We start from the raw sequence: 26,986 nt of genomic DNA on the forward strand, positions 1-26,986 counted from the left end.
GGAGGTGGGACATTTAAGGCAATTACAGTCAGTTAAGATGAATGGCCCTATCACGTGGTCAATGTGTAAAAAACTAAGTTAGGAAGGCTTATAAGAGATCTTTCTCCACCCCAATGCTTTACTCTGAAGATGCTGGCAGTGGACCAGCAAAAGATAAGTTTGTTTTAACATTGTAAATAGTTGTTTTTATTGTTTTAAATTTTTTAAAAATAAACAGCTGATTTATATTCATCCTGGAGTTCGAAGATTGTGTAGTGTTGAATAGATATTCCCGGGATTCAGATTTTTACAGTTATTAAGGACATATATGTATATGTATTAAATTAACTATCATTTACATTAAATATTTTATGAAATAACCCAGTTGCATTAAAACACAGTTTGAGTGATTTATCCACTACTATAAGCATCACAATATAATTTGGATAAGTCATTATCTAGGCAGGAAAAAAACTTTATTTAAAATAATTGCACTGGAAATAAAGTGTAACCCAAAAGAAATGGAAAAGAGGGAAAAAAGATATATAAAATAAATACAACAATATAATGGATGAGGTTGCAATAGAGGAAGCTGTTGCTATATTCTTCATCACTCTCACATTTTGCTGACTTAGAATTTTGTTAGGCACTTTACTGATCTAATGAGCTCTCTAGCAGAAACTACTGAGATTAGATTGGATATGGCAGAAAGGGCAAAGATTGAAATATTTGGTCATGGAGAATTTGCATCAATGAGCTCTAGGAAGGAAAACTGAATTGGTGTGTCTGCTCAATTGCCAAGGTTTTGATACATATGTTAGTGACCAGGAGAGGTAGTGCTCATGCTGTTCTAATGCTCAAAAGATAGAAGCTTGACCCTTTTTCTAATGCCTCCAAGCTGACTTTTTTTTTATGAAAACGAATTTCACTTGAAAGAAAAGGCAATTACATTTTATTCACATCAGTTCTGCACTCACAATGTCACACAGTTCTAGGAAAACAGTAACGGAATGCTGAATAAATAAATGCTAGCTAGACCTGAGACACCATTTATTTATATGTGATATGTAAACATACATTCCTGTAGCCTGTTAAAATCTGAGATTACTTTTGCCATATAACAACAACACATTAAATGCATACTATTTTAAGGTGCAAATCGATATAATTCCAGAAATTCAAGCTGAATTAAAAACTGAAGTGAACTTCATTTATGTTATTGTTGCGGTATATGTTTAATCTGTCTTGCATTTTTGTTGTTTCAGGAAAAGAAATGACATTCATCGTTAACACACATTTCTTCTCATTAACAAATATCTGCATGCTTGGAGAATCCAGAAGAAGTCCAATTATCAGAGAATTAGGTTGATGACCAGATAATCAATGAAAATATTTATAAATATCAGTCTGGTCTAAAATTCTTACTAAGATTGGAAATCCCACTTTCAAATTAAAAAAAAAAACTCTATAAAAAGGGCAAGGCTTTTCCATGCATATCCTGCACGTGTCCAATTATTTGCCCATAATGAATTCTGCAAAAGCCAGTTTGGTGTAATAGTTAATGCGCCAGACTAGAAATCAGGAAAGCGAAAGTTCTAGTCATCTGATGACTTCCCTTAGCTCTAGAAAGGAGGCAATGACAAATCAATTCTGAAAAATCTTGCCAGAAAAACTCCAGGGATTTGTCAACACTAATTCAAAAGCATACACTTACAGACACAAAATCACACAGAGAAGGGAACTCTTGTCAGCTAGGATGTCTCCCTTAATCCTAAATATTAATCTTTTAGAACAGTGGTTCTCAACCTGTGGGTCGGGACCCCATTTGGGGTCGAACGACCATTTCACAGGGGTCACCAAACAATGCAGTCCGCCATTTTTTCCCCCTTTTCCTTAACTGTGCTACTCCCTTTTATTCTATTGGCTTTTGAAAGCCAATAGAATAGACTCTCTTGAATAGAGTCTAATTCTATTGGCTTTCAAAAGCCAATAGGAATTGTCCAGGCTGTCTCTGCCCTGCTGAGCCCGCCAAAAGTCCCATTCTGCAAACGGTGCTGCACCAGTTGAGTAGTCCTCGACCTACGACCGGTTGAGGGTCGCAGCATTAAAAAGGTTGAGAACCACTGTTTTAGAAGAAGGTAAAAGAAGACTCCAACATATTATAAGCAACCCCATTTGAATGCCATCCTAAAATAAGAGGCCATATTTGAGATGTGCACATTGAGAATGGAAAAATGTTACTATATTTTCAGATTCAGTCTAGTTCTGATAAGTATGTGGTAGTAATAAGTACTAAAGTTTCTTGATTCAAAAAAAGTCCCCAACACCCAGGACTTTTACATCCTTCAGGACTAATGATGAAACCTATCATTAACTGAAAGTTTTATATAATTTCTACAGTTTTATTGGCATGCATGAATTTCATTTCAATCTTTGTGGCCCTTTCCTTCCAAGGTCAACAGCAAACAGGATATAGCAGAGATGTCCAACTCTGGCAATTTTAAGACCTGTGGAGTTTAATTTTCAGAATATCCAGCCAGCCATTCTGTGTGGGGAATTCTGTGAGCTGAAGTCCATAAACCTTAAAGTTGCCAAACCTTAAAGTTCTCTATAGTATCTTCTGGGATACTGTAGAGGAATCATCAGACTCTTCATTTTTTAAAAAAATCTCAGTTGAATTTAACCTAGATACAGAGTTAATCCAAACTGTATTTCCTGCTATAAACTTACTAGATATGGCTAATAAGCCTCCAGACTTGCTTTCTCCACTCATTATGGCTATCTTTCTTCAGCTGCTTTCATATTGAGACTAATTAATCAAATTTATTGAAAAGAAAAGGGGGCTAGATTACAGAATTTTGGAAACCAAAGCATTCCAGGCATTCAAACTCAGTCTGTTCTTCCTCATATAGACCTATGTAGCCTCCAGGTAGTTGGACAACACTTTTACTGCATTCCTATTTGCCTTGAGATCAAGAAATATAACTAGCTATCATCAGTGTACTAGCGGTACCTGACATTGTGCTGATAGATGACCTCCCCTGGCAGGTTCATGTATTATGTTTAATCTATTTTTCATTCCAAATTGAAATATTTAAATTAATGATAAAAGTGCCTCAAATCTCATTCTTAATTCTCTAAGTATTAAATGTCCAAATTATTAATGTACATTGGAGACTGGAGAAGGATGCAAAGGGGGCAGTCTGGTACTGTGTGAGGTTAAATGTATCACAACATCACAGTGCAAACTCTGTCCCTTACCCTAGTTGCAACTTGAGGTGCAACTATGACAGGGTGAGAGCTTGCGTTATAATATCATAATGCATTTTTAAAAATTTTTGGTATCGACATAATTAGGAGTGGATGTCTATATCCACAAAACACAATGCAAGATAGATCTTGATAGCTGGGACAAAGGGGGTTTATAATCCTGGATTTTCTGTAACCAAGCTACACAAATCTAGGAATGCCAGTGTTCAGTGTAAGTAGATAAAACTATCAGAAGGAATAACCTCAAGGAACAGAAGGAAGAGCTGCAACTAAGATAACAGCAAATTAAAAGATATCAGAGTCAGGGTCAGAACTATAATCTCAGAAAGTGATTCAAACAAGAACTCCCTATTTTCACAAAGATAGAGGGAGGGAAAGGGGAAGAACATTCACGCTTGCAAGATTCTGTTAAAATAACCTTATATTAAAAGTAGAATTAGCATGCATGACTGGTTTTTATATGCAGAATTGTTCTTTTTATCCTATAACTGTTTGAAAATGGATGAATAAAAACTATTCAATGAAAAGTCTAAAAAAAAAAACCCTACTCAAGTACTGCAGGAAAAATTCAGGCATGTTGTACTACTCCTAAACTCAGCCAGTTCAGAGAGAGTGAAGAAGTAATAACCATTCAATTTTTAATGATTATAGTACTGTATATTACTGTACTTTCCGGCGTATAAGACAACTTTCTAGGCATGCGACTCAGCGCCGAAGACGGGGGTCGTCTTATACGCCGGCATATACGGTATCCTTCTTAAATGTTTCGAATTCACCCACTGTTTTCTAAGTTACTAGATTTCCTCTATAACCCACTTTTCTGGTTATGCACAGGCACAAATAATTGTTTGACGAAGTATGTGTAGAATCCACCCACTTATAAAACATTTATAGTCTTTACGCATAAAAATAGAGTTCCAAGAAAATGAAAATAAAAAGTGGATCCAAGTTAGTGCACACATACACAAATAATATAATACTAAAAATGTCAATCCACTAGTCAAACTACAGGGATAAAACAATGCCGTTGATTCCAACAGTGTGTTTCAATATGAATGAGATGAATGTTTAATTATTTCACCTGAAAATTTAATTTTGTTGCTTGGAAATGAAAACAGTTAAAGCATGTGTTATAATTTCAATCTATGGTGATTTTTTTTCCTCCCCCTCCTTACGTAGCAAAAATTGCAAGTGCTTACCACAAATAGTCTTTTGGTATGCAAAGAAGCATTAGAAGCCATCTGCAGTCATAGATCAGACTCTGAAATTCTCTAACAATATAATACAAGTACAGCCAAGCTCTCCTATTTTAGTGTATAGTTTTCTGATGGTGCTCATTATTTCCAAAGGGAAAATGGCACGGAGTAAGTTGACAAGAAAAGAAACTAAGTCAGTGAATATTTTTGAGATGATCATAACCTGTCGCTCTCTCTCTTTGCACATTTAATGTTTAATTATAGTTTCTACAGTACTGTCATAAAGAACAAGATTCCAATTCTAAATGTTAGCATTTCCAGATAGAAATTACTTCCACTCTCCTCAATGACAGTCTCAAGGCATGCAAAACTGTCAGGAAGAAGCTATTTTGGGTAGATAGAATAATAAATGTTTCTAGTGTATATATGAACATTTCATTTTTACCTCATTAGGGTCAAAATGTGATCAATATCCTAGTCATATCATCCCAATCATCCCTCTTCCTGCTTCTTTTACCAAGATAAAAGACTTGAAAAAGTAGGAACCCCCCCCCTGAGATTTTTCAATATAAAATCTCATCTCACATCCTATATTTATATGTCTACTTCTAAAATAGAAGATATATCTGCAAGAACTACCTATTTGCAAATGTGAATCACACTAATGCTCATTAGGAAGCATGGTGTTTTATCATTTACACACTTAAGACCAGAAAAAGATGAAATATCCAGAAATATAGTGCAATTTGTGGGGAGGAGTCTTCTAAAATTGGAACTTCAGCTAAGTTTCCCTTTTTTGGCTTATATTAAGGCCAATAAATACACACAACCAGGCAAGATTCATAAACAGACTGAACTGTTAGAAGGCAATTTCCTCTTATGCTGTGGTAAGAAATGTTGGACAGCTGATCTACATGAAATATAGAAACAATGCATTGGCAAATGAGTGGTTTTTCCCCCCTTAATTTTATTAAGCTTATCAAGATATAAACTACTAAAAAAAAATGAAAATAGTGGGAAAATGAGGGAGGAAAAAGAGAAGAGAAAGAAGTGTAGGGTAAAGGGGAAAAAAGAAAGAAAAGCAGTGACTTCCGATAGTAACATTACAATCTCAACTTTTTACTTTTACATACTTAATGTGCAACTAGCAAGTGAGTGATTTGATATAAAATTGGGATTCAGAATCATTTGAATGATGCTCTTTTGCACTTCTTATGTTATGCCTTTATGTTGACTATCCTCACAAATTCCTAAATCCATGGGTTAGGATTAGGATTTGAGAAAATGAGGCAACCCCCCTGTATTTTATGCAAATATTTTATTTTTATTTATTTACAATTGCAAACCAATAAAAAACAACTCAAAGGGATATGGTAAGCCAAACCTGAAATACTCATAAAAAGAGAATGTCAATTTGACTTCTGCAAGTCCTAGCTCTTGCTAAGAACTGGCAACTTTTCTAATTCTTATCCACGTTTGGGTTTGTAGAGGAAGTCTATAATCTTTTAGTCAGAGAGAAAGCTAACAATCAGGTTTATCAGTTTCAGGTTTCATGGGATAATGGATATTTTCAGTGCTATTTTTGAAAAAAAAAAAAAAAGGTGCCAGAACTCACACATGTCATACAAGCCGCCTTGCCTACCCTATAAGGTTCCATCCAAAAAAGGTGCCGAAACTCTGTTCTGGGCGTTCTATGAGAAAAAAAGCCCTGGATATTTTAGTAGTATATATTACTGATTCAACTTGTTTATGGCTATTATATAGGAAGCTAGTATAACTGTCAGGTGTTGTCTGTAGAGGATATAGGGAATGGCACTGAAGGATAGGAGAAAGAACTGCTACCAAGGAAAAGGTCAGAGGAAAGGGATTTGAACCTTGGCCAAGGAAATAACATGAAAAAAGTGTCTTATATAAACCTCTCCTCTTGAGCAAACTAAAATGAGGGAGGGGGAACACATATTCAGATTTGCAAGATTCTGTTACTACAACTGTTACAATAAAAGTAGTATTGACCTATAAGCCATTGGTTTCTTATTCAGGTCAACTGTTGGACTGGCATTGTCATAATGGGTAATGTGCCAATTTGGGCCAAAATAAAAAGAACTTTATCCCTGTCATTTTGGAGGCCTAACTACCAAATCCTCTGTTTAAGATCAATCAAAACAATGTCTGGGCTAAGGAATGATATAGCCAAGAGACTACATAATCCAACAGATTCAATTTACCTCCTCATGGATGAGGTAAACCCATCTAGTAGACTGAGGGAGATCAGGGAACCAGTCTGCAGGAAGTTACAGATACAAGTACTCCTTGAGTTATGACCATTTGTTCCATGACCATTTGAAGTTACAGCAGCACCAAATGAATGGCAATTACACCTGGTCCTTACAGTTACAATCATTTCAGCCTCCCAGCAACCATGTGATCAAAATTTGGGCATTTGACAACCCACCTGCATTTATGATCTCAAAGAAATTTAAATTCTCCTGTAAGATCACTGTTACAATTACTTCTAATTTACATGGGTGTATCTTGATATAGCAAAATTATTAATCTGAGAAGGTGGCAATCATTGGATATTGCAGCTAATTTCCTTCAGTCTCAAAATAATTGACTCAAAGGCTACTCTTAAATCAAAGGCAATGTAAAAAGAATTTAGGAAAGCTGGATTACCTCTCTATTAAGTAGTACAGAACTGTACCTAGAACCATAGAATATCCTGATCCATGTCTTGTCCATTTAGGGGCCAGAATATTTTCTGGAATAAGTCTAAATATTTATAATAAAGAAATTTAGCATACTGATTTTTGATTAGATAATTGTTTTCTGGATTATGATCTTGTATATTAGGAGAGTACAGCCTTTTTTTTAAAAAAAAATCTCAAACTAGAGTAAAGGTTAAATACAACAGGAACAACTAAAATATTTTTCTCATCTTAGGCATGTTATGTAAGCAACATAAGTTATCCATGCTGAGAATATCATTTCTTTAGATTGTTTTAATCTCTAGTATCCATCCATCCATCCATCCATCCTTATCTATCTATCTATCTATCTATCTATCTATCTATCTATCCATCCATCCATCCATCCATCCATCCATCCATCCATCCATCCATCCATCTTCTTTTATTATAATAGGTTAGCAATATGAGCAGCTATATCATTTTTTTTCAGCTATATCATTATTAACAGTAATGTGATGTGTGCCCAATACCCAAAGGCCTTCCAGGCACATGTACATAATTAAGATACAGATAATGTTCAATTAATTAAAAACTGAAGAAAAAAAAGGTTAGCCAAGGAAAAATCTCAAACTCAGGATTGCAGCCATACGTATTACAGTATATCTGTGCCAATTAAGTCTCCAAGCACATAGGAAGCTGAGCATGAAATGAGGGCCTGTCGCTGAGCTGCCAGTATCTCAAAGTCTGGCACAAGGAAGAGGCAGGTGGGAGGGGATGCTTTGTGTACTGTACAGGTTGTGCATTGTACAGCTTAGTAAATTAAAACCAAAAATGATACAATTTGCAAAGATTTAGAGCAATTTGACCCATAAATTTATTTAATAAGGAATACAATAGAATGGAATAAGAGACAATCCAAGCAAGGTCACATTGCCTACCACTGGAATAGAGACATTAAAAAATCTGACAAGCTTACACTGAACACTACAATCTAATGCAGGGATGTCAAACTCAGTTTCATTGAGGGCCACATCAGCATTGCGGTTGCCCTCAGGGGGCCCGGTGGGTGTGACGGGGGTGGGTGTGGCCTACTGGGTGGGCGTGGATGGAGTGGGTATGGCCTACTGGGTGGGTGTGGCCAGCTCTACATCATTCACATCAAGGGTGCCTGTGCGGGCCTGGGCCGGAGTGGGACAGATCTCAGGGTCTCTGGCAAAGGGGGTGGGACCAGGGCAAGTGCCAAGGCATGGTCCACTGAAGGACCCTCACTGTTCCTCTCAGGCCATGTGGAGGAGGGGGCTCAATGGTGGTGCGGGCTGCTGGGAGCCCTGGACAGCAGAGGTCAAATACCCAGCCTGGCCCTTGAGCACCCGCGGCACCAAGCCCAGCCCCACTTCCCCAAGGGGGTGCCCAGCTGCACTTACCTCCTCCTCAAGGCTGCTGCTGCTGTGCTTGCTCTCCTTAACCAGGTTGCTCATGATGGATACGAGGGCAAAATCAGAGGGAGGCCCATTCCCTCTCCATGGGAGAAGACCTGGCTTTGTATCCAAAGCTTCCTTAGCAATAGGATGGAGACCCTCAGGATAGGCCAGGAGGAGGAGGCAAGGGGATGGTGAAAGGGCAGCAGGGCAGGACTAAGGCAGAACTTCCCTCAGACCTTCCCTTTCCTTTCCTTCCTAAGTACAGAGTGGTAGGAAAATATTTGAGATGAGGGAGGGAGAAAAACAGGCAAGAAATGCAGCTGGGGAGGTGTCACCCTTCGTGAGGAATGAAGAAATGCACCATTGCCTGGAAGTGGCCAGCACATGGCCCTCACCTACTTCACATATCTGGCTTGGTGGGTTCTGGGGGAGGGGATGCCATGAGCAGTGTGAGAATCAAGGTTACCTGCGCAATGCCATCCAGTCCCCAGCCTGCCCGATTTCGGCAGGCAGCAAGGCACTCTCATCACAGCGCCTAGAGGCTGAGCCAGGCGGTGCGAATCTGAAAAGAAGCGTGATGCCACCCAGCCCCCAGCCTGTCCGGTTTCAGCAGGCAGCGGGGTGCTTTCCTCACAGTGGCAAGAGGTTGGGCCAGGCAGTGCAAAGCTCACCAGCTTTGCACCTTGCTGCCTGGTGAAACTGGGCAAGCTGGGGGCTAGGCAGCATTGCACTTCTCATCAGATTCGTGCCATCCGGCTCAGTTCTTGGCGCTGTGAGGAGAGTGCCCCACTGTCACCTGAAACTGGGCAGGCTGGGAGCTGGGCGGCCTCACGTTTCTTTTGGGATTTGTGCTGCCTGGCTCACCCTCTCAGCACTGTGAGGAGAGCGCCCCACTGCCCGCCGAAACCCCTCCCCCAGAGCCCATCAAACCGGATATATGAAATAGGCGAGGGCCATTTGCTGGCCACTTCCAGGCGATGATGCATTTCTTCATTTTTCATGAAGGGTGACACCTTCCCAGCATGCACCCAGGGGGCAGGGCCGATGCGGCAAGGGCTGGTTCCTTGCTGTTTCCAGATGGCCTTGTGGAGCTAAGACTGAATACGTTTCAGCATAGATGGCCACCACAAAATTGTACATTGGCTCTCGGCCGGCCAGGGTCAGGGCCAAAGCAGCGGGGGCCGTTCCCTCACTGTTTCCAGGATGGCTTCGTGGGCCACATGAAACCACTTCACGGGCCGCATCTGGCCTCCCGGCCTTGTGTTTGACATGTCTGATCTAATGGGCTGCCATTTAAAGTGGGCTCAGGGGTCTTCAAACTTGGCCCTTTTATGACTTGTGGACTTCAATTCCCAGAATTCCTCAGCCAGGCATGTGCCTGGCTGAGGAATTCTAGGAGTTGAAGTCCACAAGTCATATAAGGGCCAAGTTTGAAGACTTAATCTATAGATAGTCCTCAAGTTTCTTAATGAGTAGCTCAAGCTGAAGATATAACTTTGCTGAAGACTTTGTTTCAGTACCTGCCAGTTCTTGTTGTTAACCAAACTCTGATAAGGGATATGTAATATGTTAAATGAGTATGCCCATGTGACACCTCTGCTTTGTGAGTAGCACTGGTTGCCAGTTTACTTCTGAATATGGTTCAAGATGCTAATTGTTATCTATAAATCCCTATGTGGATTAGGACAGATACTTGATGGACAGCCTATCTCCCATAACATTTTATCTAGCTAATTCAATCTTGCAGGGTTGGCACACCCTGGGTTTCTTTGATTAAGCAATTCATTAAACCCTGCAAGTGTGCTTTCTCTGTAGCAGTGCCTGCCTGGCCTCTGGAACAAGATTCCCACAAGATCAGAAATACTACAAAAATCCAATGGCAAATTGCTGATTTCTTCTGATGCAGTTTTAGTTCTTTTTAATGTTCAGATAAGAACTAAATAATCATACTAAGCTTCTTAAGTCTAAGATGTCTATATTGCTCTTTAAAAGCCTCCAAAACCTCATTTAATTCAAAAATAAATTGAATAATACCAGTAAAATCATTGCTATACTTCATGTGGATGTTGAAGAGTATTTTTAAGGGTGAGAAAGAAAGAAAAAAAGGAAGGAAGGAAGGAAGGAAGGAAGGAAGGAAGGAAGGAAGGAAGGAAGGAAGGAAGGAAGGAAGGAAGGAAGGAATCTTGTTCCTGAGCTAACGGATAGAGTCATCTGGAGGTGAGATGGTGACTAACTTGCTTGCTTACCCAAGGAAGACATAGATTGAAATAGATTGGTATAGCTGTATATGTATGTGGGGGGGGGGGAGTGTGAAGAAAGAGGCAGACCATTACAATACTTTGAAGAGCAGTTTCTTGTCATTACATATTCTGGAGTATATTAAGAATGAAGCGTAGGAAGATTAGGTCTAATTCTAGTTCTAATTCTGCTGGCAGATACGATATAATTATATACAAATTTATTGTCCCATATGCTTTCTACTAATAAATGGTCAGTGTCTTCTCATCTTATGTATCTTTAGTTCTGAACTGAAAATGGTATTTTTTTTAATCTTTGTTACCTCTCTTTGTCTGCCTGTCTGTCTTTCTCTCTCTCACACACATACAAACACATACAAAGGCATCCACAATGGTAATTCATGCACAAACTAATTACTTCCATCATTTGTACAATTAACTTATAATCCCCCTTCCTCTCTGAGGACATTCATGTCTTTCTAACTGCACCTAAGTTTTCATAAGCATCTAAAATGAAATACCAGACTAGTATATTGATGCCACCCTGCTTCACCATCTGACATTCATCTCACTACAAGGACAGTTATTTTTGGTACCCATCTAAAGGGCATTGCAATGGCTGAATGGCTTTTCTTCTGTAAAACTGAACAATGATGGCAAGACATAATCTGCTCAGAAATCCAGAAGACTAACAGTTTATTTACTATGACTTGATTGAATGAATAGGTTGCCTCCTCAGAGGAATGAACTCTGTTGTGTATAAACTACATAAAAATGTTAGTATTTGTTAGTAATCCTAATGTGTCAGAACAATGATGGTACATTCTGAATGTCAAATTTGGTTATTAAATAAATTTCATCCTCATCTTCTCATTTCCTAGTAATAAATGAAACATGCAACCATTAATTAATACATATCCAGAAATAACTTCACATTTGAGATCCAATTATTTCATGCTTTCCTTCTCACTTCTATATTACATCAGGAAATTATGAAGATATGAGTGGTTTTCCACAAATTTTCTGGCATATAAGTTTAATTTCTCTAATGGTTTGTAAAGATACAGTTTAAAATATTTGTTTAAATAAATGAATATTCCAATTATAAGAATAAATATTACATTATTTTCTTAAATGTTGGCAAGATGAAATTGATTTAAACATATTTTCTCCAGCAAATGTGTTCTGATCTTGTAATCTCTGTAGCTTATTCATAATACCTTATATATTGAATAACATATAAAGAAGTATCAAATGATTTATTCTATGTTCAAACAAAATTGTGGGCATTGTAATAGAAATGAAAATACATAATTGGAATATTGGAACTGGAATATTCTTTATTGGCCAAGTGTGATTGGACACACAAGGAATTTGTCTCTGGTGCATAAGCTCTCAGTGTACATATTGTACAAACAACAAAGTAATGTCACAGATCATAAATCATAAGATACAATCATAAATCATAAGATACAAGTAACAAGTGATAAATCATAAGATACCAATAGGAGAAGGTAATAGGAAAGATGAGAAGAATAGTAGCAATACAGCCCTACTACATGGATAAATATCTTTAGACATAAGATAGTGCTGTGGGAGTTAGTTGTTTTGGCATGCAATGTCCTATAGCGGCATCCTGAGGGAAGAAGTTGAAACAGTTTATGTCTAGGATATGAGGGGTCTGTAGATATTTTCTCAACCCTTTTTCTGGTTTGTGCAGTATACACATCCTCAGTTAGTTGACTTTTTACCACAGTCAATTTCTTCCTCACAGCTAATGACTCTTTCGTACAGCAACTGTTCACAGTTATAGCAGTGAATAAAAATAAGTTTACAACCTGTCCCTGCATTTATGATCTTCAGAGGTGTGCAAATCAAAGTAAAGCAGAAATAAGACTGTAAGCACAGTTGCTGTTTCATTTAGCACCCACTTCAATCAACAACTGAGTTGCCAATCCCAATTGTGCTGACTAAACAAGGATTACACGTACACAGAGAGAAAACCAAACCAAGCACTGCCTCTTATGCTCTGCATGATATTTATTTATTATGCTACAAGTTGCAAAGAAAACCATGCTATTTAGGAAAAAAAATAATTCTTTTGTCAGAGTGGATAAAGTGCCATATTGGTAGCCATTTATAATACAATATCTGCAAACCTAACTGAACATCAGATGATACAGCACTGAGATTCTTATTACTTTAAATTTGACATTTATTATCTGCAGTATGGTTTCTCTGACAGGAATCTGTGTGGTCTTATCACTGTGCCTATGCATAGACAATAAACCATAAAACAAATCTCTAGATAAATTGCACAATTTACAACTAAACTATGGAAATTGTGAGAAATTGGAATTTGGGGGCACTCTAACTGCTCTGTTTCACACTATGCATGTTTTTTATCTTGCTTTTCAATGTCAGCTGTAAAATGTTTCTTTCCAGGGAATAGTACACATGACAACAAGCATGGTGTGAAAAAGTAATTTGCTGTTTTCCCTGCAGACCACTCGAAAGCTGAAAAAGTTGCTGAAAGAGTAAGATAGAGAAGGATCAAAATGGCAAGATTTACAGAGAATTCAGTGCATACGTTCAAGGAAGGGAAGACAAAATTAAAGAATCCTTAAAGCAAAGTTAAAGAAAATCAGCCAGTAACAAAGCAATGCAGCTACAAAGGGATTGTGACCACCATACACAGGTCTTTTACAACATGATCTTTAAAGCAAAAAGAGATAACTTACTTGTCCAAGAGAAAGGATATGAATCATCTTAAGGAGAAAAGACCTCACAGAAAATATCACAGTAGAACTGCATGTGGATTGTGCATGTGCAGATTGTGAAACAAGAATGAAGACAAATCTTTTATCCAAGCAATAAGCTCTAGCTACTGTATATATTTATGTATATATGCCTACTCATATGTCAATCAATTTTATTTCTGCACTAATCTGCAGGGTTTTTTTAATTTTTCAAAAAAGACATATTTAATTATGAGTTCTGAAGATGTTTTCCCTTCAAGTGTATAATCCCAATTGTATTTTATCTCTCAACAAAAATTTCTGCATGGATTCCAATTTCTTTCTTTTTTTCAGCTGAAAACTGTCTTATTCAGAGAAGTGCAAACCCCAATTGGCATAATATAGTTTACTATATTATTGTCTACAAGTTTCCTGACTGGAGGTTTTCTTAGCTCTAACTAGTGGCCTCTGAGATTGAACATGAAAGCTCCCATATGCAAAACATATATTCTATCATGGCATTATGTTTTGTCCTAGCAAGGATAAAAGAGCTAAGTTGCCCAATAGCTTCATAGAAGAAAAGAGAATTTTACATGTAAGCTTAGGCATGATCTCTACTTCACATCATCTCCTCTTGTCCACTTATCAATTCAACTTGCAGCAGCATGCACAGAAATCCAACCACCAATTATGCTCAAGGAACTGAACGATTGTCACCTGCTGGATTCCTTCTGAGAATTCAGAAAATGCATTTCTTTGGAATGCAGCCATCAGTCACCTGGCAGGCCTTTAAAGGCCTTTGGAAAAGAAATCCAACACAACTCTTATTTGTTGAAGCCACCACACATTTTGCTTGGGTTCCATGTGAAAGAAGTTTCCATCACGTTTTAAAGATCTTAGGAGCTGTGGCTCTTAAAATGGAACATAGAACATACTACAATAGGGTTGGAAGGGACCTTGGAAGTCTTCTAGTCCAACCCCCTGCCCACAACAAAATGGTTGTTTAATCTCTTCTTGAAAACCTCCAGTGATGGAGCACCCACAATTTCTGGAGGCAAGCCATTCCATTGGTTAATCATTGTCACTGTCAGGAAATTTCTCCTTAGTTCTAGGTTGGTTCTCTTTTTAATGATCTTCCACTCACTACTTCTTGTCCTACCCTCTGGTGCTTTGGAGAATAGGTTGACTCCATCTTTTTTGTGACAACCCCTCAAGTAATGGAAGACTGCTATCATAAAATTGCCTTACCCCTGAAATCAATGTCTTGAGATTACTCCTGTTCAGTAATTTGAGTAAATAATAATCTTGCATTGGTATATTTTGTGACATCAAGGCATCAGCCAGGTCTATGTTTTATTATACAGTTTTGGATGTAGTTTAAAACAAGTTATACCAGGAATCCTCCTTCTAACTTTTCTATTTTTACAACCAGTTCTATTTTTCAAAAAATAAAACATGTTATTGGCACATCTTATCAAGACAAGCTACAGAAATCTTTGTTAGGAAAGAAAGACCATTGAGGGCGTGGTCCCTGGTTGAGGGGAATCATCTCCTCCTGCCCGGGTCTGGGAAAAGGGAATTGGCTGGTGTCCCCTTCTGGAGACCAGGCCCGTTGGACAATTGAACTGGAGGGGGCGAGTTGTGGCCCAAAAACTGAATCCTCAGCTGGAACCAGGGAGGCATGGCCTGTTCCCCTTATGCTCAGTTTCTGAGCTTTGGAAAACTGCTTTTCCAAGGACTGGTGTCTCCTGCTGGCCTCTTTCTCAGCTGCCTTAGAGGACCTCTTGCCCGAAATGGTCTTGACCTTGGCCTTGAGTTTTCCCGCAGCCTCCAGTTTGGAGGACTTGCACTTCTTTTGGATGGGAGTGCCAGGAGCACCATGAGTGGTCTGAGGTGTTGGGTTGTCTGCCATCGCAATGGAGAAATCTCAGTGGTGTTCTGAGAGAGATCTCAAGATAGAGGAGCAGAGTACTGATTTGTGACTACATGTCACCACGCTGGAACCAGCAAGTACTCTAGGTAATGGTGGCTGCAGGACCAACTTAATGGACTTTCGTACACCCACAACGCTCCTGATGGCTGTAACACCAGTTAATGCACCTTCAGTACACTGGTCAAGGCTTATGGTGGCAGCAAAACCAACAGGTGGTGACAGTCAGCACACAAGTAACTCACTTAGTGGCGGCAAGATCACTTCAATGATAACGGCCGGCGCACTAGGCCTAGTTGGTGGTGGCAAAGCCAAGAGGCACGGCCAGCACACTTTGGTGTTGTGATGAGTAGAGAAGCTGATGGCCTGGGGCTGTATGCGTTACCTCCTGTAAGTGACCATCCACTGTGAACAACTTGGACTTGTGTTTCTTTGTCCAGAAATTGAAGATATTGAGTATCTTTATACGTGTATAAACAGTAGTATAAAGGCCTGATCTCAATAAGCTGTGAGTACTGCGCAGCCTGAATGCTGTTACCACAGAAAAGCCTCAGGTCCCAATTCACTATGCAGTGGCTGGGAACAGTCACAGGGGAAGAAACCCTCCCCCCCGATGTTGCTTATTTTTAGCTCTATGGCCCTTGTGGCAATCCTGTTTCAAGCTCCTGTCTGATATTAAGATTCCCTTCAGATTCAAATGAATGTTAGCGATGCCTAAAATGGCAGCCGCTACATAAAATCGCCTCAGGAGAGTGAGCGCCGATCAGGAGAACCAGGAGCAAACAAAGGAATGCACCCCTTTTGCCAGTTAGTTTCTGGCTGAAGGCAGCAATCCAGGCCATTAGGTGTTGTAAGCAGCAACTGGGACGACACTAAAAGGATTTTTAGGAAAAAACGGCTCCCCACATGGTTTTCAAAATGGCAGCCGCGACGAGCACGCCAAAGAATGGGACAGTTGCCAGGGGCTTTCCTGAGCCTGCAACCCAGTCAGCAAGGCCAATAAACCAGCTGCGCGCTGCGCTGGTCCCAGTGACTGAAAAAATAAAGGGAAACCTAATTTCAGCGATTTAGCCAAATTAAGGAGCTTAAAGCCAAGGCTGCAGCTGAATGGGAGAAAGGGGAAAAACCGCTGAGCGGTTTGTCGCAGTGCTGATCCCAGCGCTGCAATAAAAATAGAGGACTCACAAATGGGTGAGAACCATACAACCTGAACAATGAAGAATAAATCTGAGAAACTGGAGCCAAATTTTTTACATCCGTCTGGGCATTAGACTAAGTTGTGAATGGGTGGTATTCTAGCCCAGGAGAGGCGTGGCAAGTTTGACAGACTTAGTCTAATTGGGCAGGAAGACAGAGTTAACCCATTCGTGGATTCTTCATCTTCATGCTGGAGAAGGGGCATTATCTTACACACACACACACACACACACACACACACACACAATGTTTGAAGCTACATATGGATGTGGTAGAAAGATATTTACAAGGACAGGTACAGAGAACCTGTAAATGGTTCTGCTGTAAATTAAATTTAGATATTATCTTGCTTCATGTTTTTATTTTCTTTGATTTGTTATCTTTTATTTATTTTATGTGTTCTGCATAATTCTGCTTATCCTAGAAAGGAATCACCTTAAAAGAAACATAAATATATCAAAACAAAGAATAGGATGTTTGAATCCATGAGCCATTAGAGGAAATAAAATGATTTCCCCCCATTAAAATATCAATGAAATAAAAAGTAATACATTTTAAGGGGGGTTGTGTTCTTTCTTCCATCTAAAGGACCACAGGAACATCCTCGTATCAAACACCAGTTATAATACCATTTATCATAAACCATGCTAACATAATGAAAAGTATAGCTGAAAATGCCAGATACTCTTCAAAGATGAATGGATTTTTAACATTACCTGCTCCATAAAGCTGAAACAACATAAACTTGTACTTTAAAAAATCAAAACCTGATTTTGTGTCAAAGAAAATAAGGAATATACAGTACATTACAAATAACTTAAAAAAGAAATAAAAAGCTAAAATACAAGGAGGAAGGAAAGAGCTCATCTCTAAAAGGTTTACCTGGAAGTCTCATGAAACTCAATAAAGTTTACTTCCGAATGTTTGAGTTTAAGATTGCAGTTTAAAGCCAATTATGATAATTTACAATCTTCACTTACAAATCCATATTAGCTACTGAAACTCTAGCAGCGATTTGCATAGCAGTAATTAAAGCAGTATCTTAGATTTTATAAGTAGAAATATAGGCTTATTTAACTGCTAATCTCCAGATGAAAGCTGAACATTCATTTGCTTATTTTTCTTGTCTAAGAGGTTTGAGAAAAAGATCTTTAACTGCTACCTACAGTTAATGTAGCTTTTAGACTTGTCTAATAAAAAGTCTCTGATTTTATGAATCCAAGATTGCTGCTGTTTAAAAGGAAGACAATTTTGATGCATCAAGGAAGACATTCTCAGAAATAGTCAAGAAATGCTGCTTATGTGACCTTGCACTAAGAATGGGCAATTCTTTCCCCTTCGGCTTCATTCATTTTTGCATTTTCCATCCTAGTCATACATTTATTTCACTCATTTCTGTGCTTCATGAATTCAGTTCCATTACCTTCCAAAAAAAGAAAATCTGATGGAAAATTAGTAACATATTAGTCATTACGAGAACTTTCTAATTGTGTATATTCCATAAATATTAGTTTTCTTTAATATTATTCCTATCTTATACTTCTTCAAACATTCATTTTATACATACTTTCTTCAATAGATGCTTTTTAGTACTTGCATGTTTTCTGAATTTTGCAAATCTATTCTGATTCTCACATAGGTCTGGGGAAAATGGAATTTGTTGAGTTTTTATAATCATTCAAATCAAAACATGTTTCCATTTCTTCACCTTGAATAAATATGAACAACAGAGATAGAATTGTTGCTCTACTGTTTTTTTTTAAATTAGGATCTGTAGGACCAGCCTGCAAATAAATTGAAATTCTACTCTCAAAGTAACTATTGCAGAGTCAAGAATTTATAAAATAATTTGAGCATTTTAAAGTACAGGACTATTTTCAATATTACATGATTACATATAATATTGTAATTCTATTGTTAAATCCTATGGGAATTTACAGAAATTCCCAAAGGTCTCCTTCTTTTCCATCTGTGAAAATAGAAATTATCCTGGAAAGTTTTCTTAGTCTCTGGATATGAAGATATGGGAGTATGAAGATCCTGTTCTACTAGGAGGATAAATTTGCAATCAAATGTTCATATACAGCAGAATTAGGAATAAAATAGTTCATGTTCTCTAGGAGAATGGCTTCCAATCAATGTTTCCAAATTGCTTTACCAGGAAAATGTGCCAGAGATAGATATGAAGGTAGAATAAGCATAAATAATTTGTAAATCAGTGTAAGAAGAAAAAGTTGGCTCTGTTTGTACTCCTTTTTCTAGTGCTCCTTTTTACCTGGAGACAGAATGACCAGGCATTAAGCAGCTTCACCTCCATGCCAAGCATGATGATGTTTATCATCCCCAAAATGTATACACAAAAGTACTGTGTAGATGTGTTCTAATTAACATGCATACATCAGGAATGGAAGTTGCTATTTCATTCCTCTGACATGTTAATTTTAATCCACAAGAGCATCAGGCTGGCATCTATGTACTATTCCCAGTAGTGAACAGAGAGACTCAGAACATCCAAGAATCATTATATAAAATTAGGAGAGCAGATTTGCTGCATGGATCTTCCTATCAGGATGTTTGGCAAAATATCAAAAACGAGCTCTTGTAGGCTTGAGAATTATTTCTTTATCCTTATGTGACAATGCTTGTAATCTGTGAATCACCCAGATAAGTTCATTGACCTGTGCTTTATCCTGTATAAAAGGCTATACGTTTAGTACAGAAGGAGATTGCTTGTAAAAATGTCAAGAACTAACAGATACAGGATTCCTGTTTCGTGTGACTTATTCTAAAACAGTGACTCTCAACCTTTCTAATGCCGTGACCCCATAATACAGTTCCCCATGTTGTGGTGACCACCAACCACTTATACATCACCGGGTGCCAGGGGCGTGGCCAAAGAAAAGGGGGAAAAAATGGCGGACAGCCTTATTTGGCGACCCGGTGAAATGGTCATTCGACCCCAAATGGGGTCCCAACCCACAGGTTGAGAACCACTGTTCTAAAAGAAGGGAGGAAAAGAAGTACCGGTAGCTGCATGCATGTGAGGAGATTTTTTACTATAATTTGTAGGAAAACTATGAATTATGTTTTATAATAGCAATGATTCTATGAAGAATTAATTAGTTTGATGGAGGAGAGTGCTTCAGGGCCAGATTTCAACCAAGAAAATGCTAAGTATAAGAAGCACACATGATTCTTGCAGACATAAAGCAAAGGAGTAGACACCTGGCTTGTTTATTGAACTGATGTGTGTGGGAAAAAAAATCTATAGTATTGGCAGGGATGTTGATGGTGGTAAAGCTACATAAATTCTTCTAGGATAGTACAAACTACACAGTTTGGTTAAATAAACTGCCTTGGAAAAATACTTAAGTGTGATAGGATATTCTATTGTATCAGTTTTATTGTAAACATATGTTTTTAAGACATTATTCAAATCAAACCATTGTGATAGGGAATCCCGAAGAAGGAACTATTGCAATTAGCTAGGTTTGGTGAGACCATGCACAGAACCAAATGGAAACTTTATTTCTACTAAAACATCAAACTGCTTTGTTGTAATGAAATATATTTTTCTCCTTAGAAGCAATGCTAACTAAGCATAAATGAAGGAAATACAAGTGGATACAAGAACCACGATATTCAAAAAGAGTCTTCTATGACATTCCAAAGCATATCAGCCATTTTCAAAAAATATGTTCAACATTGATTATGTTTTTTGACTGCAGTTGGTTCAGAATGCAGTGGCTCAAGCAGCAATGGGCATGTCTCATTGTGGCCATATGTCACCACTGTTCTGAGAGCTGCATTCCAGATGTTTTGGGGCAGAAGGGGTACATTCCAGGTATCTTTTACGTTGCCATCCATTGGGACTTAGAAAGCATGCCTTCTCTGTTGCAACCTCTCACTCTGGGATATCATTTCTCCAGAAATATGGATGCTGCTCTCTTTCCTGGGATTCCAATAAGCTCTTACAACCTGGCTTTAGCTCCAGGTTCAAGGTTGATGTTTTTGGGAAGATCCTTGCCAATTCTTCGTTTTTAATAAAGGAGAATATTTGTAGCTCAGGGTTGAAATAAGATGCTCTCTGGGCTTGGTTGTTTTCTTGCAGACATTTCATTACCCAATTTTTAGTTTTTGCTTTGTTTTGTCAATTTTTTAAACTAATTTAGTATTATATTTTGTAAGCCGCCCAGAATCTGCTGGAGTGGGTAGCTATAATAATGAGATAAATAAATAAACTCTTCTTGCCTTCTGAGCACTCAGTAGCAATTATCCATTTCAAAAATTGGAAGTATATAACTACAACTGCATTATTATGGACTATATTCACACATTACCTCTGAATCTTCAAAGTTGCCGATAGAGTTGAAATAGCAATTGCTAAGCTCTAGCGGATGAATGTAACCTGCTGTTATTATTGATCTTTATGGATAACATTTTTCAGCCATTCAATCTAATAGTCTGAGCAGTAAAAGAATAAAGCCTGATTCTGTAACCTATAGAAATGTCATCTCTGTTGGCCATACATCTTGTATTATTCTTTAAAACCATTTTTATTGCATTTCCTTTTACCTTCATTCTTCTTTGAATACTCTTCAACTCTGTTTGCTATTTGAGTTCAGCTGTCATGAATAGTTTCAAGGTTACAATTTGAATAGTTCTTTGAAGAAAGAGAAAGATGGGAGGGACGGAGGGAGGGAGGGAAGGAGAGAGAGAGAGTGAGAGAGAGAGAGAGAGAGAGAGAGAGAGGGAGAGAGGTAGAAATCACTCATTTCACTCACAAAGCATAAATAGCTTAACTTTTCAATATTGAAAATATATATCCCTACATGACATTATGTAAATCCTGGCACATACTTTTCTTAAAAAAAAAAATCTGAACAATTTGCTGTATTTTCTGGATATAGTTAATCTGTCTTGATCACAAAGATTATATGTACAGATCCTCCTAAATTATAGAGAATGTCTTCTTACTGTATATAGCAGGTTCATTCTTAAGCATACAAAGTAATAATACTTACTCCTGTTATGTAGCGAGGTCTATACTGGATGGTTCCAAATAGGCCAAGTATGACTATAATAATGTGTACAAAATTTGCCAGGATTGGTGCCCATTGATAACCAAGGAAATCAAATATTTGTCTCTCCAGCACACAGACCTAGGATTAAACAACAACAGTGATTTGATTAGAATAGCTCAAGAAGAAAGAAACGAGAGGGGGAAAAAACAGTGTTTTGAAGAATAGTTTCTCCTTCAGTACTACCATTAGTACTGATAAGGCAAAAAAAGACAAAGAATAGCAGATTTACGCTATGATTCACTCTTTCTGTTTTATTAAAAATATGCTTTTTTAGAACAATAATCCACTGAGATCTGTTTAGATAAAATATTCACATGGGCAGTTTTAAGCAAGATACAAATCCCCATTCAATGAGATGCTACAGCTGAAGGCAGTGAAGCATTAAGAACTTCATCATTTACCATTAATAGGATTTCCATGTCTAGAATTGGTGGTTTGCTTGCAAGTTCAATATAGACTATTTTCAGATAAAAATGTGAGTGCATACCTGTCCGTGTGTGGCAAAATAAAGGATCTGAGTCAAGTATCAAATATATGAAATTAAGATTGATCCAGGTTTGCAATGCAAGTGATTGCACTGCAAAACTATGATTTATTTTATATGCTGCTAGTTTCACTATACAGAGTAACTCTGGGTGGCTTACAATAGCATGAAAGTATTAAAAGGGTTAAAATTAACAACAGTTAAATAAAGGATTTACTTAAGATTTGGATTTGAACATTTTGTACAGTCCTGAAAGAGATTTTAGGAATTATATGTATCTCATGAATTATATTCTGCCTTACTGAAACCATCTGAAAATCTATTGAAAAACTCAATTTCTTCTACATTGATAAAACACACAAACACACACACACACACACACACACACACACACACACAGAGAGAGAGAGAGAGAGAGAGAGAGAGAGAGAGACTGATTCATTAGACACATACCATTATTTAAGAACAAAGATGGATCATTCACCTAATTGTCTCTCAAAATGTGTCAAGCTCTTGGATACAGAAATTGTTTTTCGCAGGAATGCGAAACACAGAAGGCACACTGATTGTAGTTGTTGCCACTGTGTAAAATGGAAGTCCATTTTAGCAACTATCAAAACCCATGTACTGTAATTTTCCAGCACTATGGAATCGCATCTTGTGAGCTAAATGTATCAGTGCCTTACACTTCTGATCCAAGATCTGAGGACAATAGCTCCGATGAAACAATATTACAACCGTTTTAGCACAATCACCAAAGATTCACAGACCAAACATACTTGGTTCCAGTGAGTTGACAGAAAGAGCTAAAGAACGATAGAACCACAATAATTATAGCAAAGTAGTCTCCTTTTTTTGTGTATAGATTTTATTAGTTTTTTATTGGGTTAGAAATAAGGTGGGGTCGGGGTTGGGGTTAGGATTTGGGTTAGGATTAGGGTTGGGGTTTTTCCAAATAACATTCTCAATATTTAGTAAACAGCATGTGTTTAACAAACAATAATAGATAATAGTTAATTATCATAAACAATATGTTAATTAATCACTTAAAGGCCTTCTTGCTAATATATATTGAAAATTACATATCACATTCCTTTCTCTCTAACTCGTTTTTCTAGCCATTGATAGAAATTATCCCATGTTCTAAAATACACTGAGCTTCTTTCCCTTTTATCTTTAAAGTCAATCTACCCATTTCTGCACACTCTAAAATTTTCTTAATTACTACTTCTTCAGCTGCTAAATTTTCATTTTTCGAATATTGGGCAAATACAATTCTTGCTGCTGTTAGTACGTGTAGTAGCCTCCTTTTTATCTGTTGCTTCTCATGTTGCAAAGGACAGAAAAAAATAGATTATGCAGAAGAACAAATGAATGATAGCCGAATCCTGGTTCCCATCTTCACAATCTTATTTATGAAAAGTGAGAGGGATGTTTCATTCACAGACTTGCTTAGTCTTCTCATGACTACTATTACCCGTAAGATTCAGGTTTAGCTGAATTCTTCACAAAAACTCAGAAGATGACAGCATCCTGATTGTCATCTAAAAAGTTAACTAGAAGAGATCTGGTTCATAGTTGAATGGGAAACTATCATAAAATCCCAGGTCTATAGACTAGGCTGGGAAATAAAAATTATATTAGAAGAAGGCTATAATAAGCCTCTTCTAGAACCTTTTCAGGAAAATTATAGACTATACAATAGACATGCCCAAATAGTCATCAGAAGACAATTCATGCATTCATGAAATGGTTTCCATCCCAAAAAGTTGATGACATAATATGAGATGTCAGTCTCTAGTCTTTAAGGTACCACAAAGTTTTCCTGAAGTAGAAACAAGAACTTACTTCTCTATGTTGTGATATTTACATATATGTATGGCTAAAAATAAATTTGACTTAATTTTATTTTAATATTTCAAGGATGACATAATTCTTTATTTCAGTTAAATACTACATTACAATTTCAAGGAAATTTGGAGATTTTTTTCTTTTCTTTTTTTACGAACTATGTAATGTGATTAATCCAATTTCGGAGTCAACCCACCACATTAATGAAAACACAGAACAGTCATTCACTCTAATTTACCTAATACATATCAGTTTTCACATCCATATTTCCAATGCATCATACAATCTACATAACATTTATTGCAAATAACTCAGGGTCCCAGATAACTAAACCACAGCATCTGCACACAAAAATACAAAACATTTTCACATCCTCAATACCTCTAATATCACCACAAGCATTCCTCATACATTTATGCAAATTTATTAAGAAATGTTCAATGCAGAGTTGGAAATTATGAACTTATTTACACACGCCTACCCATAAATCCATTCATTAATTTTATTTGGTTTAGTACCACTTTTAAAGATAGATCCTTTTGATCTATCTTTAAAAGTGATATTAAAAGCAAGGGAAAACAAAACATTTGCGTAAAACCCTTGTGTACCCATTACCAGAAGCCAAGGACTACACATGGTTTATACATTGACCATTGTTATTGTAAATCAAAAGGGGAAACCACTAGTAGCACATAACAGGTTTAAGTTTATCTATTTTTCTTCAAACTGACTTGAAGGTTTAGACACAGAGAACAAAGAAATTTTAATAGGGGAAATCAAATTTCTTATACCAACATTTTTGTTATATAACAAAAATGAAGTTTCATCCTTAGTACAAACAATATCAGTAAATGTTCAAAGATATACTGTAGTAGTTACAATGCATATCTTGTGATAATTATAAAAATGTCATCAACAAGCAGAAAAACATTTTTTATTTCAACTGATTTGGACTTCCAATATATATCTATAGTGTATTGGTTTATTTTAATTGTTTACATGAATAAACTAAGTGAGCAATTGATCAGGGATTTTGATGCTCTTGAGGAATAATCACATTAATCTTGAATGAATATAGAGAAGCACTTTAATATGATTATGTATATAGTTTATTCCTGACCCGACAAAATATGCACACTGTGTACCATTTTTAAATGGCATGCATATAAATGCTTTGCATCATTTTGCTATATTCAAACAACAGCTTGGTAAGAAACAAGGCCCTCAAGAGGGTTTAACTAGTTATGTCCTTGAAATCCTTTATAAATTAAAATAAAATCAGTAAGCAAATTAATTATTCTGGTGACATACTTTATCTCAGAGACCAATATTAGCTTTTAAATAAACAAAGGTGCATGCATAACATAAGCATCTAATTCAACTGATCCACTGCCATGCTTGAAGAGAAATAATATTTCCGTAAAAATTATTACATTTTAAGAAGAAACAGCTTTCTCTCTTCTGACATTTTCTTTGAACTTTGTTTTTGCTCTGAATTTACAGGCAAGCAAGTAATTCCATTTTTGTTGATCAATTAGATTATATTAGGCATATTATTACGCATTTAAAGACTTTCCATATTTTTCAATATATACAAGACCAGCAAAGCATAGCAGGAGCGCTTTAGCTAATCTTTGTCATAGGACAACCAAGTTGGAATGCTCAGCTGCCAGGAGGGAGCCTAAATGATGGAAACAAAAATGATGGGCAAAGACAGTTTGAACACACAAGTTCTTACAAAAAAAATTGTAAAATTGTAGAAAAAAGGGTATTTTCTCCCCAAGAGATCTCAGTATTTTTAGACATCAAGAGACAAGGATTGCAGCAGAGAAAAAAGCTAGAGATAGACTAACCATACCTCACAGGTACACTAATTAAAAAAAAAAAACGTGCCCAAAAAAGCAATAAAGAAACACACCATGATTTACTAAAAGCATTTTGCAAAAAATGCTGGGAAAAAACATCCTTCTAATTAGCAAAGTACATTGCCAACCTTATAACCTTAAAAAGTACATGGAGTTGCCCTTTTTATATGGTAACAGTTGCCAGGACATTTCGAGTTACTTCTTGGAAATCACACATAATTCTTTAGAAAAATGAAATTGTGGAGGTATGCCTCAATGTAAAAAAAATAACTCATGTGTTAAATTGATAATTTGTCACCTTTAGACTTATTGCTAATATTACTTCCAAAGTTTTTGTTTAATTTTATGCAGCTTGGAAATTTATATTCCTTTTTTGCTTTTATCTTTTTTTTTTGGCTTTTTGGAGGGGGAGGAAGGCTATCAAAATACATTACAATAAGTACAAATTAAAAAATAAAAAGAAAATTTATCAATTCACATTAGCAACACAAGATAAGAGTATTTTTTATTTATGCAACATTATTGCGCAAAATATTAAAAAATATTTTTGTTTTTTAGATTTAGGTACAGTACTTCTCCCATTAAACTTCCATGTTTCTGTATTTTTTATTTCACAGGCTTACTTCATGAACTAGTTCCGGTATTTTAATTTGGTGTTTTACTTTATGCCTTCAAATGTTTTTATTGCTGTAGTGAATAGATCTCTTCTCCTAGTTACTAAATTTATGATATTCTATGGTAAACAAGACTTCAGTATAAGAGAGCACTGCCACAGACCACAATGAAAGGAAGATATTGAAAAAGCATTGTAAAGAAAAACTTGTCCAAAAGTATGTACAATTTTATTTCACCTAAGATAAGCATGCTATTTATGCAAGTTAGTCATTATTTTCAATTTTCAGATTTGAAATGATCTGGCAAATTGAAATAGCGTAGGGCACGGGTCTGCAACCCACAGCTCGGGAACTGCATGCGGCTCTTTGAGCAATCCCCTGTGGCTCCGGAGCCTCCTCCACCATTTGCAGAGACAAGGAGAGAGCTTACCCC

General features: G+C 37.0%; 1 protein-coding gene across 3 annotated transcripts in view; it reads right to left on the reverse strand.

The window, feature by feature from the left end:
• NKAIN2 (sodium/potassium transporting ATPase interacting 2) overlaps window positions 1–26,986 on the reverse strand; it is a 533,834-nt gene that overhangs the window by 264,233 nt on the left and 242,615 nt on the right. For all 3 annotated transcript variants that reach the window (XM_039325494.1, XM_039325476.1, XM_039325485.1), the window contains exon 2: window positions 21,680–21,817. In XM_039325494.1, the coding sequence (XP_039181428.1) occupies window positions 21,680–21,817 (138 nt within the window). The remainder of the gene's footprint in view (window positions 1–21,679; window positions 21,818–26,986) is intronic.

The sequence above is a fragment of the Crotalus tigris genome, unplaced genomic scaffold (genome assembly GCF_016545835.1).
Source record: "Crotalus tigris isolate CLP2741 ecotype Arizona unplaced genomic scaffold, ASM1654583v1 scf7180000017611.44802233496:7321179, whole genome shotgun sequence".
Lineage (NCBI taxonomy): Eukaryota > Metazoa > Chordata > Lepidosauria > Squamata > Viperidae > Crotalus > Crotalus tigris.